The 16,846-nt window shown below is 46.6% G+C and overlaps 1 protein-coding gene across 1 annotated transcript in view; it reads right to left on the reverse strand.

The window, feature by feature from the left end:
* The window catches only part of NUP210 (nucleoporin 210), a 150,210-nt gene extending 134,171 nt beyond the window's left edge, over positions 1-16,039 (reverse strand). The window contains exons 1-6 of the mRNA XM_073574284.1: positions 15,694-16,039; positions 7,145-7,281; positions 4,370-4,501; positions 3,998-4,094; positions 769-919; positions 522-654 (exon numbers count right to left, since the gene is read on the reverse strand). Of these exons, the coding sequence (XP_073430385.1) occupies positions 522-654; positions 769-919; positions 3,998-4,094; positions 4,370-4,501; positions 7,145-7,281; positions 15,694-15,851 (808 nt within the window). The 5' untranslated portion in view covers positions 15,852-16,039. The remainder of the gene's footprint in view (positions 1-521; positions 655-768; positions 920-3,997; positions 4,095-4,369; positions 4,502-7,144; positions 7,282-15,693) is intronic.
* Positions 16,040-16,846: the final 807 nt, after the last annotated feature.

Here is a 16,846-nt window from a genome sequence, read left to right on the forward strand (position 1 = left end):
AGCTGTCAGAGATTAACAGTGGAATTTAACAGGTTAACAGCAGGAGGTGGCAATGTTGTGTGAGGAATAGAGCTGGAGTGACATAGGCTTCAGATCTACCATAGCTCTACAGCAGTGGTTCCCAAACTCCAGTCCTCGCGGACCCCAACAGGTCATGTTTTCAGGATTTCCATAGTGTTACACATGTGAGATAATTCCTGATGCCTTGATGATACTTCCATCACCTGTGAAATACTAAGGACATCCTGAAAACATGACCTGTTGGGGTCCGCGAGGACTGGAGTTTGGGAACCACTGCTCTACAGCTTCATTTCCATATCTATTCAAACACTGAGAAACAGAAGAACGGACCGGCTATGCAAAGTTATTTCTGGACTGGTCTTTGAAAGAGCCACTTGTGCAGATAAATAGTTTATGGGGGGGGGGGGGGTGGGTGACATCCTGCTGACAGATTCACTTTAAGGCTGCAAACATGACAAAAAATATTATTTACATCGATGTCCTGGATCAGAAAAGCTTACCTGTGATTTTTCCCTGTTTGATTTTCTGCACTTTGTATTTTATGGAGGAACCAACAAGCAAATAAATATCAGACGCCGGATAAAGGAGAATGTTTTCTAGGATAAGGAGTCGGACTTCTGCCGGATTAACATTCTGTAACGCAACATAAAAACACAAAACTCACAAAAACCCTTGTGTATTACACGGAAATTCATGTAGAAATCACAAAAAATGCTGCCCCTCTCCCCCAGTTTCCCATCCACTTGCCTCATATACTGGTTCCAAAATTTTTGCCCGCAGTTTGGAGCTTCCAGTCTTCATTCCGGACACCAGAACGGTGTCCCCCTGTTTTGCAACTTTCTCCATCTCAGAAATGTAGGCTGGTGGCACATAGGTGGACTCCAAAAATTTAAGAATTCTAAAAATTAAGAGATTAAATTTCATTTAAAAGGGTTATTTCCACCTTCATAGATAGGGCTTATAAAAAAAGAAAATTTCAGCCGTCATGTGCTTTAAACAGCCGCAGGCAGCGCTCTGCCTTCATAGGAGCTTGTGATTTTGCTCAGCTTCAGGTCCCCTAAGGGGACTAACAAAGAAAGAAAAACAAAACCACACAAAAGTTCAAATCACCTTCATAAAAAAAAATTATGGAATCACTAGCCTTGGAGGATGTTCATTCAGTTGTTTAATTTTGTAGAAAAAAAAAGGAAATCACAGACATGGCACAAAACTAAAGTCAATTCAAATGGCAACTTTCTGGCTTTAAGAAACACTAAAAGAAATCAAGAACAAAAAATGTAGTAGTCAGTAATGGTTACTTTTTTAAACCAAGCATAGGGAAAAATTATGGAATCACTCAATTCTGAGGAAAAAATTATGGAATCATGAAAATCAAACCAATAAAAAACACTCCATCACTAGTATTTTGTTGCACCACCGCTGGCTTTTATAACAGCTTGCAGTCTCTGAGGCATGGACTTAATGAGTGTCACACAGGACTCTTCATCAATGTGGCTCCAACTTTCTCTGACTGCTGTTGCCAGATCAGCTTTGCAGGTTGGAGCCTTGTCATGGACGATTTTCTTCAACCTCCACCAAAGACTTTCAATTGGATTGAGATCCGGACTATTTGCAGGCCATGACATTGACCTTATGTGTCTTTTTTCAAGGAATGTTTTCCCAGTCTTTCCTATATGGCAGGATGCATTATCATCTTGAAAAATGATTTCATCATCCCCAAATATTCTTTCAATTGGTGGGATAAGAAAAGTGTCCAAAATATCAACATAAACTTGTGCATTTATTGAATATATACTGACAGCCATCTCCCCAGTGTCTTTACCTGACATGCAGCCCCATATCATCAATGACAGTGGAAATTTGCATGTTCTCTCAGGCAGTCATCTTTATAAATCTTATTGGAACGGCACCAAACAAAAGTTCCAGCATCATCACATTATATGACTTTCATCCAGTCATCCACAGTCCACGATTGCTTTTTCTTAGCCCATTGTAACCTTGTCGTTTTCTGTTAAGGTGTTAATGATGGCTTTTGTTTAGCTTTTCTGTATGTAAATTAGGCGGTTTCTTACAGTTCCGTCACAGACGTTGACTTCAGGTTCCTCCCATTCGTTCCTCATTTGTTTTGTTGTGTATTTCCTGTTTTGGAGACATATTGCTTTAAGTTTCCGGTCTTGACACTTTGATGTCTTCCTTGGTCTACCAGTATGTTTGCCTTTAACAACCTTCCCATGTTGTTTGTATTTGATCTAGATTTTAGACACAGCTGACTGTAAAAAAACAACATCTTTTGCAACATTGTGTGATGATTTACCCTCTTTTAAGAGTTTGATAATCCTCTCCTTTGTTTCAATTGACATCACTCATGTTGTAGCCATGATTCATGTCAGTCCACTTGGTGCAACAGCTCTCCAATGTGTTCTCACTCCTTTTTAGATGCAGACTAATGAGCAGATCTAATTTGATGCAGGTGTTAGTATTGGGAATGAAAATTTACAGGTTGATTCCATTTTTTTTTCGTCAGAATTGAATGATTCCATAATTTTTTCCCTATGCGTGGTGTAAAAAAGTAACCATTACTGACCACCACATTTTTTGTTCTTGATTTATTTTAGTGTTTCTTAAAGCCAGAATGTTGCCATTTGAATTGACTTTAGTTTTGTGCCATGTCTGTGATCTGCTTTTTTTTTTTTTCTACAAAATTAAACAACTGAATGAACATCCTCCAAGGCCGGTGATTCCATATTTTTTGCCAGGGGTTGTATATATAAACATATACACACATATTTGGTATCTGTGTACTCGTACTGACCTGGATAACCATGATGCCAGGTCATTTTTACCATACAGTGAACATGGCAAATAAACACCAAAACCATTAGCAGGTGCTTATGTGGCTTTCTTTAGGTAAATTACAGCAAAAAATATTCTGCTGGGGATTAATCTAGTAAATCAGATCATACTCACCCCCTTCTTCTCCGATGGTCTCCGGCGCCGCAGTTCTTCCTGTGTTCTGCGGTCACATGGTACCGCTCATTAAAGTAATGATTATGCGCATATTCATTACTTTAATGAGCAGTACCACGTGACCGCTGAACGCTGGAAGGCGCTTCCAGAGACAATCGGAGAAGCAGGGACTGCAGAGACCGTGCCAGAAGGGGGTGAATATATCGGGGAAGACAGGGAGAGCCATGCGATATTCACCAGTCCTCTTTCCACTGCCGCACGCCGCTCTGTCTTCCACGTCATCTGGCTGTGACGTTCAGGTCAGAGGGCGCAATGACGTGGTTAGTGCGCGCCCTCTGCCTGAACAGTCACTGACAAAAGACCCAAAAGACACAGCGGTGTAACGGGGACAGTCCCCCAGCGATGAGAGGTATGTCATTTATTTTTTTAATCGCAGCATATGGGGTATATAGATCTATGGAGCATCTTATGGGGCCATAACCTTTATGGAGCAGCATATGGGGCATATTCTATGGAGCCATCAAGATATATGGAGCAGCATATAGGGCATTTTCTATGGACCATCTTATGGGCCATAAACTTTATGGAGTAGCTTATAGGGCATATATATCTATGGAGCATCTTATGGGGACAACAACCTTTGTGCAGCATTATATGGGGCATATTATTTTATGGAGCATCTTATGGGGCCCATCGTGAACTTTATGGATCATTATATGGGGCGTATTTTGTTGGGAGCATCTTATGGGGCCATCATGAACTGTATGGAGAATTATAAGGGGCTCCTGATTCAATATGGATATTCAAAACCATTTAACCTACTGATGTCTCAATTAATTTTACTTTTTTGGTATCTATTCTTATTTTTGAAATTTACCAGTAGCTGCTGCATTTTCCACCCTAGGCTTATACTCGAGTCAATAAGTTTTCCCAGGTTTTTGTGGCAAAATTAGGGGCCTCGGGCTTATACTCGAGTATATACGGTATCTAACATGGATATTTCTATTACCGCAACGTGTTGTGTGAATCAGAGTAGCCGTCCACATCGGCGTCTTTCACCACTGTCCAGTCAAAGGCCATGCCAGCCAAAGTACTGAATGTATTCCCTGCAAAATACAAAAACATTACAGTGCAGGGAAACCTCTGGAAGGATCAGATAAAATTACAGTAAAATAAATAAATATGGCATTCTATAGAGTTGGTCTTCTCAAAGAGACCGTCAGCATGCAAAATATCTGATGGAACTGAAAATCTGTCAAAGGAAATTTGATCTGGATAAGAGGAAGGTTTTCTCAAAGAAGGGAGGTTTTGGAGAGGATGCACTGCCTGTAAGATGACGTATAACTACACTGTATGGAAATTAAGGAGTGTAATATTTCACCTTCAGAGTCCAGTGCTTGTATCTTTAGCTTCAGCGGCGAGTCTTCCAGGTAAAGTTCCCTTGTCGTCGATACAATCTGGATGTCATGAACTATGTCTACGATCGCATCACATCGGAGGACCTGTCCAGTGTCTAAAGTAACACGGAAAAAAAAAAAAAAAAAACAACTTTAAACAGAACAGCAGGTAAAAAAAAACCTAGAGGGCAAATAATTTAAACATATTTAATTGAAGTTATAAAAGAAAAAAAAAAATCTACACGCCACGCACCAATGTAGAGGGTACCATTCACTGACGAATGGTTTGTACAGGAAAACCTCAAACTTAAAAGGGTTTGTTCAAAATGGACAGCTCCATTAAACATAAAAGAAATTACCAGGTCAGCCCCCACTTCATTTTTCCACTATAGGCCAAGTAGATTTTGTAGCTTAGCATGCCTTCCTGAGGAATAACTAACATATAACAATTATTTGTAATTTTCATCTCATGAGACAGTAAAAGCAGCAATTGCACAAACAAGGGAAAAAAAACCCACAAAGTTTTGATGAAGTTTTTGCACATTTGATTTTATTTTTAAATCCTCAAGTCAAAATCTTTATAAAAAAAAAAAAAAAAATGTAAAAAATAAAATAATGAACTTCTCTTTTTTTTGGTCTCCAACCACAACTTTAAAAACAGTGAAAGAAAGAAAAAAGAAAAAAAAAAACACTTAAAGTTTCAGAATGTAAAGTAATGGATAATGACTGGGAAGCATAGAAAAAAACATTTCGTTCTCTATTCGTCCCCTTCCATTCCACTACAAAATATATTAACAAGACTGCAATTTGGACAGATTTTGATGAAGGTAAAAATATCCAAAATATTCATACATGCGTTTTTACGCCGGTTTCACACATTTGTTACACTCGTACAGTTTTATCATCAGAAGACCCAGTTCAACTGTGGAAGCCCCAATGAACGGTAGACAAAAAGCAGTGTGAAAGCACTCTTAGGCCTCCTTCACACCTGATGTTTCCTGTACCCGTGTTATCCATGTCCGTGTGCATCATTCATGTGTCACGTACCGGATTAGAATGAAGAATATAAATTGTATGTTGGTGTGACGAGGATAGGGAGGGTGCAACGAGGATAGGGAGGGTGCGACGAGGATAGGGAGGGTGCGACGAGGATAGGGATAGAAGATAAGTGAGGTATAATTAGTGCCTTGCGTGTGTAGCTTACTGTACATTTATTAAGCTAATCAATGAAAGAAACGACTTGTGGTCCTCCTTATTTCTACTAAACAACAAAGGTAAAGCAGACAGCTGCGGGCTTATATTATCAGGCTGGGAAGGACTCTGGATATTGAGCCCTTCACAGCCAAAAAAATACAAGTCCGCAGAGGCCCAACACTCATCCTAGTTCACCAATTCTGAGGAGCATTATCGTTAGAACGTATGAGAATAACAGTAACTTTATTGCTAATCAACGACGCCAGGGCCAAATTCGGCGAACCGCTGGACTAGGTCAGACCTGCATGGCAGGATTTTTTCTAATAAACTGGTGAAAGAGGGACAGTCTGTTGTATTTATTTCTTGTTTCCTAGGTATCCATTTCTTGACCACGTCAGATTCGGTGGACCACGTGAGATCTGCATAGCTTTTATTTTTTTTTTTTTTTTTGGAATAAAATTGGTGAACCAGGAAAGTGTCAGAGAGCGTTTTTTTCAAATAAAGTATTTTATATTGTGTGTGTTTATTTTTGACAACTGGGTGAGTAATTAGTCTGATACACAGCTGCATTACTAACCCCAAGGCTTGATGCCAGATGTAACTTTTGACTGACATCAAACCCAACTACCATTACCAAAATTGCCATCGCACCAGGGGAATCGGTAATAGGTGAGGAAAAGCATCAGAATTGGGGAATTTAATGTGATGCGCCACTTCTGGGGCGGCTAAGAGCTGGTATTTTCAGGCTAGGACAGGTCCAATAACCAGGGACCTTCCCAACAGGATAATATCAGCCTGCAGCTGTCTGCTTTACCTTTGCTGGTTATCAAAATTGAGGGAACCCCATATGTTTTTCTTCATTTATATGATTAATACAAATACAGTAAACTACACAAGTAAAGCACTAATTATATATCTCACGGATATCCATCTACCTCATAACTCTATCTTTGCATATTCAACATCTAGACATGTCATTTCCATTCCGGTACATGTCATATGGATGGATGTTGCATATGGACGGCACAGGGATGATACACTTTATGTCATCAGTGTGCGGGGTGTATTGTCACCTGTGCTGCTGGAAAAAAACAGACATGTCTACGTCTGGGTCACACCGACTTGTGTACAACCCAATGGATTATTATGAGTGCGCATGTGTAACTGTCTACAGTAATGTAACTGTCTCCGGTAAGTGTGTAACTGTCACCACACGTACCCCCGGATGCACAGACGTGTGAAGGGGGCCTTACAGTGATACATGCTGCAGTTGGAACCATTGACCCTTTACACCAGCTTATTTTAAGAAGAGGGACATCAGTGTCCTGACATCAGCAACTGGTCCTGTAACACCGACCTCTGAAAGAAAAGCCCGGCTGACCGACACGTGGCCGGCTTCTGAGAATAGAATTCAGTGTCAGCTACAAATCAACAATACTAGGAGTTAGTTATACTGGATTAATGCCAAGCTTTACTTATACAATGGGGTAAAAAAAAAAAACAAAAAACAAAAAAAACATGGAACTTATAAAGTGACGGAGAGTGATATAAAACTGTACACTTACATATATCTTCTGCAAAAATGATGCTGGTTACTCGTGTAGGATGGGTGGCACGTGCCTGCACCACGGCCCGCTGTGAACACTGACGATCGTCGATGCTTACTTGTTCGATGCTGGCAACTTCGGGCCGTGTTGAGGACCTAAAATATGAATATGAAAATAAAGATTTAAAAAACCAAAAAAAAAAAAAAACACAATTTAAAACTATACATTGACTGAGGTAAAGAATAACAAGCAATAAAAAGCTTCCTAATCATATTGGCGAGTACATTAAGAACAAATAGTTACATCTGAATGCCCCCAGGGCCAGCTACAGGTTTATGTTAGTAGTACTTGGTCAATGGAGCAATTTTGGGTCCCCCAGGAGTGTCACATTTTATAATATTTTTTTCCATATACCATACAATAATGATCATGCTGGTGACTTTTGTGCCCTGTAATTTTCACAAAAAGCAAAAATGCCATAACCATTCCTCCCCCCCCCCCCAAAAAAAAACAAAAACAAAAAAAAAAACACACAAAACAAAAGCTTCAAGAGAACATGTCAGCACAACTTTGCAATTGTAAAGACATGGCTGTAATAAAGATTACATTGATACGTTTGGTGATGAACTCTGCGTTGTGGTTCTTTTTTAAACACCATTTAACGTTTTCTGCTAATTAGATTTCGGTGCAAGGAGCCGGACTGTGCACTGGGTCTTCTCCTCCCGATCTGTGATTCCCTGACGCCTCCGTCTATCTTCGGTCTGTGAATGACCGCTTCCTCTGTTTGAAATCTCAGCAGCGACCTGTCATTCACAGACTAGAGATAGGCAGAAGGGCCAGGTAATCACAGACAAGGAGGAGGAGACCCAGTGCAAAGTCCGGCCCCTGTGCACCGAAAGCTAGTGAGCACAAAACTTCAAGTGGCGATTAATGAAGATCAAGAAAGTGGATTTCTTCACCGAAGGTATCAATGTAATCTGTATTACATCTCCATTACCATGGCTGCGGAGTTGGTATAAAATGGACCGACTCCTAAAATATAAAATTGGGTTCAGTAGTTCAGTGCAGGATGTGCTGTAAAAATTTTTTTATAATAATTTGGGAAAGTTACTAAATGTCTGTTGTGTTACTGAACTAAAAATATTGGATTTTAGTGGAGATGAATCTGTGCTGCACTTTATGTACATGCTCAGTAGTGACCAGTGCTGTGGGGTCATAGTGGAGATGAATCTGTGCTGCACTTTATGCACATGCTCAGTAGTGACCAGTGCTGTGGAGTCGTAGTGGAGATGAATCTGTGCTGCACTTTATGTACAGGCTCAGTAGTGACCAGTGGTGTGGAGTCATAGTGGAGATGAATCTGTGCTGCACTTTATGTACATGCTCAGTAGTGACCAGTGCTGTGGGGTCGTAGTGGAGATGAATCTGTGCTGCACTTTATGCACATGCTCAGTAGTGACCAGTGCTGTGGGGTCGTAGTGGAGATGAATCTGTGCTGCACTTTATGTACATGCTCAGTAGTGACCAGTGCTGTGGGGTCAGAGGTGAGATGAATCTGTGCTGCACTTTATGTACATGATCAGTAGTGACCAGTGCTGTGGAGTCGTAGATGAGATGAATCTCTGCTGCACTTTATGTACATGCTCAGTAGTGACCAGTGCTGTGGGGTAGTAGTGGAGATGAATCTGTGCTGCACTTTATGTACATGCTCAGTAGTGACCAGTGCTGTGGGGTCGTAGTGGAGATGAATCTGTGCTGCACTTTATGTACATGCTCAGTAGTGACCAGTGCTGTGGGGTCAGAGGTGAGATGAATCTGTGCTGCACTTTATGTACATGATCAGTAGTGACCAGTGCTGTGGAGTCGTAGATGAGATGAAGCTGTGCTGCACTTTATGTACATGATCAGTAGTGACCAGTGCTGTGGGGTCGTAGTGGAGATGAATCTGTGCTGCACTTTATGTACAGGCTCAGTAGTGACCAGTGGTGTGGAGTCATAGTGGAGATGAATCTGTGCTGCACTTTATGTACATGCTCAGTAGTGACCAGTGCTGTGGGGTCGTAGTGGAGATGAATCTGTGCTGCACTTTATGCACATGCTCAGTAGTGACCAGTGCTGTGGGGTCGTAGTGGAGATGAATCTGTGCTGCACTTTATGTACATGCTCAGTAGTGACCAGTGCTGTGGGGTCGTAGATGAGATGAATCTGTGCTGCACTTTATGTACATGCTCAGTAGTGACCAGTGCTGTGGGGTAGTAGTGGAGATGAATCTGTGCTGCACTTTATGTACAGGCTCAGTAGTGACCAGTGCTGTGGGGTCAGAGACATGGAAATTGAGTCGGAGGTTTGGCTTCCCAGCTCCACAGCCCTGCCCATGTCCTTATTTTACAATAACAAATCATGTGAACAGGTTCTCTTTAAAAGGAGGAGAGAGGCAGCCGTACACCACAATGTTTGTAATTAACCTTTTCAATGCTGAAAAGGGTGGCTGTGAAAAGCTGACAGCACACGGACAGCATCAGAGTGCCATCACATTTTTCACTGACTCAGATTAGCACTGCCGATTTTAATCCAACACTTTGATCAATATCGGATATATCTCCGATTTTGCACAGACCACTCGATCTGGGGGATGTAAAAAAAAAAAAAAAAAAAGAAAAATATCAGACATTTGAAAAGCCACAGGTACCAGTGCTCTCTGTAGGAAAAAAAAAAAACAGAACCCGTAACGTGAAAAACTGACTAAGCGTTAACACTTTATTTGGACAGAATGTGAATTGCGTAAAATTTAAAACGTAAAAAATAAATAACAGTAGAGTTGCTATTTTCTTGTGTTTCTCCCCCTAGATTGTTAATAAAACTTAAGTAATGGGTTAAATATACCCCAAAACAGCATCACTAACAAATCCAACTCATTCCACGAAAATAAAAAGTCGCCAACGGGAAAAAAAAAAAAATGGCTGGAGTATGACGATGAAAAATTTGAAATAAAAGTGTCATAAAATGGGCAAGAGATGAAGGTGATCATCAGTTCCTATAATTAGGGCTATGTCGGTGCTTTTCTAGAAGCCGCATTCATAGAACTGAAATTTCTGCGATAAATCTGCCATGCGGAAATACACGGGGTGTGCGTGGTACATTGCAGAGTGAGATATAGGACTAATGTGATGATGTATTCTTGTGCATGACATGCCCCGTGTCCAGTAAGACGAGGCTACAGGTGGATCATAATGGAGACCGGCCCTTTTTAACATTTCAGTACAGTTACAGTGCAACAAGTGACGTATTAGGAAATCAGTCACGATTCCGACCTACGACTACTTCCTCCTACAGCAGAGCGTCCCTTACAAGTAATGATCACAGCACCTTAACTTGTAGCTTCCCGCCTGTAACTCCCAAAATTATTAATTTACCCATTTATGAACCCTGGAGTGAGTAACATCAACATATCAAGGGCCACCGTCCCCTGCTGCATGATGGCTAGAAGGGACGTCCGTGTACGGAAGAAGTGATTCTTACGTAAATATTTACAAGAGACATTTCTTTTCAGTTCTGTCTCCTGCTAATTAAGGATGTCAACCACTTAAAGGGGTCCGTCGGGTTTCGACAAAACGTACGTTCATTTTGACATCGTGCAACTCTTGATAACTGCAGCCATCCGCAAACCTGTAATAGAATGCCCATGATCCATGCTACCACCACCAGCAAGCAGGTTAACAAACGTGTAAAAAGAAAAACAAAAATTGGGTGAATGTAAGAGAAAAAAAACATAATGCTTACACATTTCGGGTAGAATAACCCTTAATTATTGGTATGGGGAGATGGTTATACCCATGGCCCCTTACAAGCTGTGAATACCAGCTCTCAAGTTGTCTGCTTTCACTTGGCTGGTTGTCAAAAAATGGGGTAACCCCACACCGTTTCTTTTTAATTATCTGTTTAATTTAAAAAAAAAAACAAAAACAAAAAAACACTGAGTGGGGACCCCTCCATTCCTGATAACCAACCTTGCTAAAGCTGACAACTGAGGGAATCAACCCTCAGCTGTTAGTATTGCCTGGCTGGTTATCAAAAATATAGGGGAACCCACACCATTTCTTTTTTAATTATTTATTTATTTAGAGAGCAGGCGGCGGCCGATGAATACTCCCACTAGCCACCGCCTGCACACACAGGCTGATGGGAGTAGTAGTTTCATCACCGACGCCAGTCAGTAGAGGTAAACTTTTTACCTCCAATGATAACTGTGGGCTCACACTGTCATTTGACAGCGTGAGAACCGCGGCTCTCTGATGGGCGGTAATGATTTTACCGCCAATCAGAGGCAGTGTTTGGCGCGCTGTCATGCACATGACAGCATGGCAAACACTGGATATTTGGGCACCCAATTCAAGGGAATGGGGTCCAAGTTTGTATACTGTTCTGGTACCCAAACTTTTTTTTTTTTTTTACTGTTCGGCTGAACCTGGGGCAGGTATATAGCTCCAGTATACACACGGCTAAACCTGCCGGATCCGAACATCCAGGGGTCCGTCCATCTCCAATGGTGCCCCCATAACCTCCTATGTGAGCAACAGCATTTATTAACTTATTTTCTTCTCTAATAAGGTCACTAGTGATGAATGAATGTGCTGGGATAAGGTGCTAACCGAGAGTCTTCGGTGTGCCCAAATAATATGTTAAGTCCCTGCGGCTGTTAGACAGCTGCAACACTTGAAGGGATAGCCTAACAAACAGGTATTCCCTGCGTGTGTTGTGTCTATCGAACAGCCATGAGACATGCTGCTGCGGGAACTCAAACATTTTTTCGAGCATACCAAAGTCACTCTGTTAGCACCAGAGCATGCTCAGATAACATCTTATCCGAGCACATTCGCTCATCACTAAAAGTCACCCAATTGTGTGCGCTTTCTTCGGCTGCACAGCACCTACAGAATTGCAATGTATCCGTAAACAACGGATGCTACACTGTGGCTCTGCTCTATATGGCATTCGTTTTTTGTTTTTTTTGGCAACTCCTCTGACACCTGGAAGACACTAGTGCATGATGCGTTTTTTATTTCACACGCAGATTTGGTCAGACCGAAAAAAATAAATCTCATTTGCACGGCCCCAATGCCTAACATTGGTCCTTGTGTGGTCCGTTTTGTTTCACGGATAGCACTCGGACGAAAAAGGATCTTCAAAAGGAGCATGAAGAACCAACTAGGTCACCACTTCTTATAGGCTCAGAACATAACGGCCTCGCTGCTTACTAATGTTGGCGCAAGAATCCGATATAGATCACAACTTGTCATCTGCAGCTTTCAGAAGTTGCTTGTTGTGGGCCACGTGCAGCCAATCATGAGGCTTCAATTTCCCAGATAATGACAATATTCACCTACCAAGGGCTGGATCAGACTCGGCAAAGTTTGGTCCACTTTTAACATCAAGTGTGCAAAAAACATAAAATACAATTGTAAAGCTTCTCCTACCCATTCTAGTGTTAAAACCAGCACAGATGGCATCTTGGCATCCACACGCTGGCCATCATTGTGATCAGTGCTTTGTATGAAATAAAGCCGGACATCTCAGTGAGTTTACTTTTGTAAATACAAGATATGCAAAAGAAAGACAGATATGTGAACAGCCCCAAAGACTATAATGGTTAGGTGTTCTATCCGCAAAGATATAGAACAAATACATGAATAAGGGTGTCAGAATGGGGCCTTAATGTCCAAAACGTGCTCATCACATAACGGAGGCAGATGGAAGCAGAGTGAGGACGTCACTGAGGATTGTGGACTCTGCTGGTTTCCGTCGTGTGCTCAATTTTTGAACAGAACACTATCAATGTGTCGGTATCCATCATGTAGGAAACATCGGGGCTCCGGTACACACGCGGGGGAAGGGGTATGGCTCCGGTACACACGCGGGGGAAGGGGTATGGCTCCGGTACACACGCGGGGCACGGGTACGGCTCCGGTACACACGCGGGGCACGGGTACGGCTCCGGTACACACGCGGGGCACGGGTACGGCTCCGGTACACACGCGGGGCACGGGTACGGCTCCGGTACACACGCGGGGCACGGGTACGGCTCCGGTACACACGCGGGGCAGGTGCACGGCTCCGGTACACACGCGGGGCAGGGGCACGGCTCCGGTACACACGCGGGGCACGGGCACGGCTCCGGTACACACGCGGGGCAGGGGCACGGCTCCGGTACACACGCGGGGCAGGGGCACGGCTCCGGTACACACGCGGGGCAGGGGCACGGCTCCGGTACACACGCGGGGCAGGGGCACGGCTCCGGTACACACGCGGGGCAGGGGCACGGCTCCGGTACACACGCGGGGCAGGGGCACGGCTCCGGTACACACGCGGGGCAGGGGCACGGCTCCGGTACACACGCGGGGCAGGGGTACGGCTCCGGTACACACGCGGGGCAGGGGTACGGCTCCAGTACACACGCGGGGCAGGGGTACGGCTCCAGTACACACGCGGGGCAGGGGTACGGCTCCAGTACACACGCGGGGCAGGGGTACGGCTCCAGTACACACGCGGGGCAGGGGTACGGCTCCAGTACACACGCGGGGCAGGGGTACGGCTCCAGTACACACGCGGGGCAGGGGTACGGCTCCAGTACACACGCGGGGCAGGGGTACGGCTCCAGTACACACGCGGGGCAGGGGTACGGCTCCAGTACACACGCGGGGCAGGGGTACGGCTCCAGTACACACGCGGGGCAGGGGTACGGCTCCAGTACACACGCGGGGCAGGGGTACGGCTCCAGTACACACGCGGGGCAGGGGTACGGCTCCAGTACACACGCGGGGCAGGGGTACGGCTCCAGTACACACGCGGGGCAGGGGTACGGCTCCAGTACACACGCGGGGCAGGGGTACGGCTCCAGTACACACGCGGGGCAGGGGTACGGCTCCAGTACACACGCGGGGCAGGGGTACGGCTCCAGTACACACGCGGGGCAGGGGTACGGCTCCAGTACACACGCGGGGCAGGGGTACGGCTCCAGTACACACGCGGGGCAGGGGTACGGCTCCAGTACACACGCGGGGCAGGGGTACGGCTCCAGTACACACGCGGGGCAGGGGTACGGCTCCAGTACACACGCGGGGCAGGGGTACGGCTCCAGTACACACGCGGGGCAGGGGTACGGCTCCAGTACACACGCGGGGCAGGGGTACGGCTCCAGTACACACGCGGGGCAGGGGTACGGCTCCAGTACACACGCGGGGCAGGGGTACGGCTCCAGTACACACGCGGGGCAGGGGTACGGCTCCAGTACACACGCGGGGCAGGGGTACGGCTCCAGTACACACGCGGGGCAGGGGTACGGCTCCAGTACACACGCGGGGCAGGGGTACGGCTCCAGTACACACGCGGGGCAGGGGTACGGCTCCAGTACACACGCGGGGCAGGGGTACGGCTCCAGTACACACGCGGGGCAGGGGTACGGCTCCAGTACACACGCGGGGCAGGGGTACGGCTCCAGTACACACGCGGGGCAGGGGTACGGCTCCAGTACACACGCGGGGCAGGGGTACGGCTCCAGTACACACGCGGGGCAGGGGTACGGCTCCAGTACACACGCGGGGCAGGGGTACGGCTCCAGTACACACGCGGGGCAGGGGTACGGCTCCAGTACACACGCGGGGCAGGGGTACGGCTCCAGTACACACGCGGGGCAGGGGTACGGCTCCAGTACACACGCGGGGCAGGGGTACGGCTCCAGTACACACGCGGGGCAGGGGTACGGCTCCAGTACACACGCGGGGCAGGGGTACGGCTCCAGTACACACGCGGGGCAGGGGTACGGCTCCAGTACACACGCGGGGCAGGGGTACGGCTCCAGTACACACGCGGGGCAGGGGTACGGCTCCAGTACACACGCGGGGCAGGGGTACGGCTCCAGTACACACGTGGGGCAGGGGTACGGCTCCAGTATACACACGGGGCAGGGGTACGGCTCCGGTACACACGCGGGGCAGGGGTACGGCTCCAGTACACACGCGGGGCAGGGGTACGGCTCCAGTACACACGCGGGGCAGGGGTACGGCTCCAGTATACACGCGGGGCAGGGGTACGGCTCCAGTACACACGCGGGGCAGGGGTACGGCTCCAGTACACACGCGGGGCAGGGGTACGGCTCCGGTACACACGCGAGGCAGGGGTATGGCTCCAGTATACACACGGGGCAGGGGTACGGCTCCAGTACACACGCAGGGCAGGGGTACGGCTCCAGTACACACATGGGGCAGGGGTACGGCTCCGGTATACACGCGGGGCAGGGGTACGGCTCCAGTACACACGCGGGGCAGGGGTACGGCTCCAGTATACACACGGGGCAGGGGTACAGCTCCGGTACACACATGGGGCAGGGGTACGGCTCCGGTACACACGCGGGGCAGGGGTACGGCTCCGGTACACACACGGGGCAGGGGTATGGCTCCAGTATACACGCGGGGCAGGGGTACGGCTCCAGTACACACGCGGGGCAGGGGTATGGCTCCAGTACACACTCGGGGCAGGTGTAAACCTCCAGCACACACGGTGCCGGCACTCACCACTTGTAGCAGCCCTCTGTGACCTCCAGGGTGAAGTTGATCCTGGTCCCTCGGGTGAAGGGCAGCAGGACTTTGGGGATACTCAGTTTGGACGCTGAAGAGACCTGCAGAAGAGTCAGGGCAATGACTCCGAGCGCCCAGCAGCCCCCGTGCCCCATGCCGGCCTCTGTGTGCTCACAACTCTCCGAAAGTGTCAGTACGGGACAGCGCCGCCAGCAGGGTCCCCGGGGCTTGTGCAGCAGCTCGTCGGGTCTACAGCTGGCAGTGTGCGCGGGGGGCCGGCTGGTTATCGGCTCCCGCCATGTGTTTCATCACCTCCTCCTGCCCGCACCGCTATCTGGGAGAAAGAGCCGTAAAGAGAGGGCGGGCTGAGTGCTGTGCACACGACATGCTGCTGTCACCCACACAGGGCATGGCTGCAGTCACACGGCGAGTCTAGCACTGCCATGCGTTTTCTGGCGTCATAGTTTTTTGGGGTTTTGTATTTATGTTCACTGTGTGGTACAAATGACCCGGCTACATGATTTTTTTCTTTTTTTTTTGGGGGGGGGTCCGTACGATTACGGCGATACCATTTTTATTTTATAGCGGCTCAAAAAAATCTGAAATTTGTAAAAAAAAAAAAACGGATGAGGCGTCAGTTCTTCAGTCCTGTAACGAGCCGGCGTTTTTTCTTCCTACCGTTTTGAGGCGCTTACAACTTTCTAGGGTTTTAGGTGGAAGTGCGGCAATCAGAAAACAATCCTGGAGGGGTTTTTTGTTTTCTTTTAATCTATAAGTTAAATAGTTTTCTATAATCACACTTTTATGGAGGCGACAAAACCAATCATTTATTTTGATTTAAATATATTTTGTAATCTGAAGGGTGAATCAGCTTATTTATTTTATTCAATCTTAGGCCTGTGTGTTAGGAAATTTCTGCATGTGTTGCGCCTTTCGAGACATGCAGCTGCGGGGACTAGAACATACTATTCGAGCACGCCGAAGTCACTCGATTGGCACCAGAGCATGCTCCGATAACACCTTATACGATCACGTTCGCTCATCACTAACAGGCGTCTTAATGGTTAACCAATAGTGATCGGCGTTCTCTCCATTTGTAGCTGTCAGAGTCTGGTACCTGCCATGTAACACGACCCTGCAGCCCAGGCGG

The sequence above is a fragment of the Dendrobates tinctorius genome, unplaced genomic scaffold (assembly GCF_039654945.1).
Source record: "Dendrobates tinctorius isolate UK_male_01 unplaced genomic scaffold, ASM3965494v1 ptg000038l, whole genome shotgun sequence".
In the NCBI taxonomy this organism is placed as follows: domain Eukaryota; kingdom Metazoa; phylum Chordata; class Amphibia; order Anura; family Dendrobatidae; genus Dendrobates; species Dendrobates tinctorius.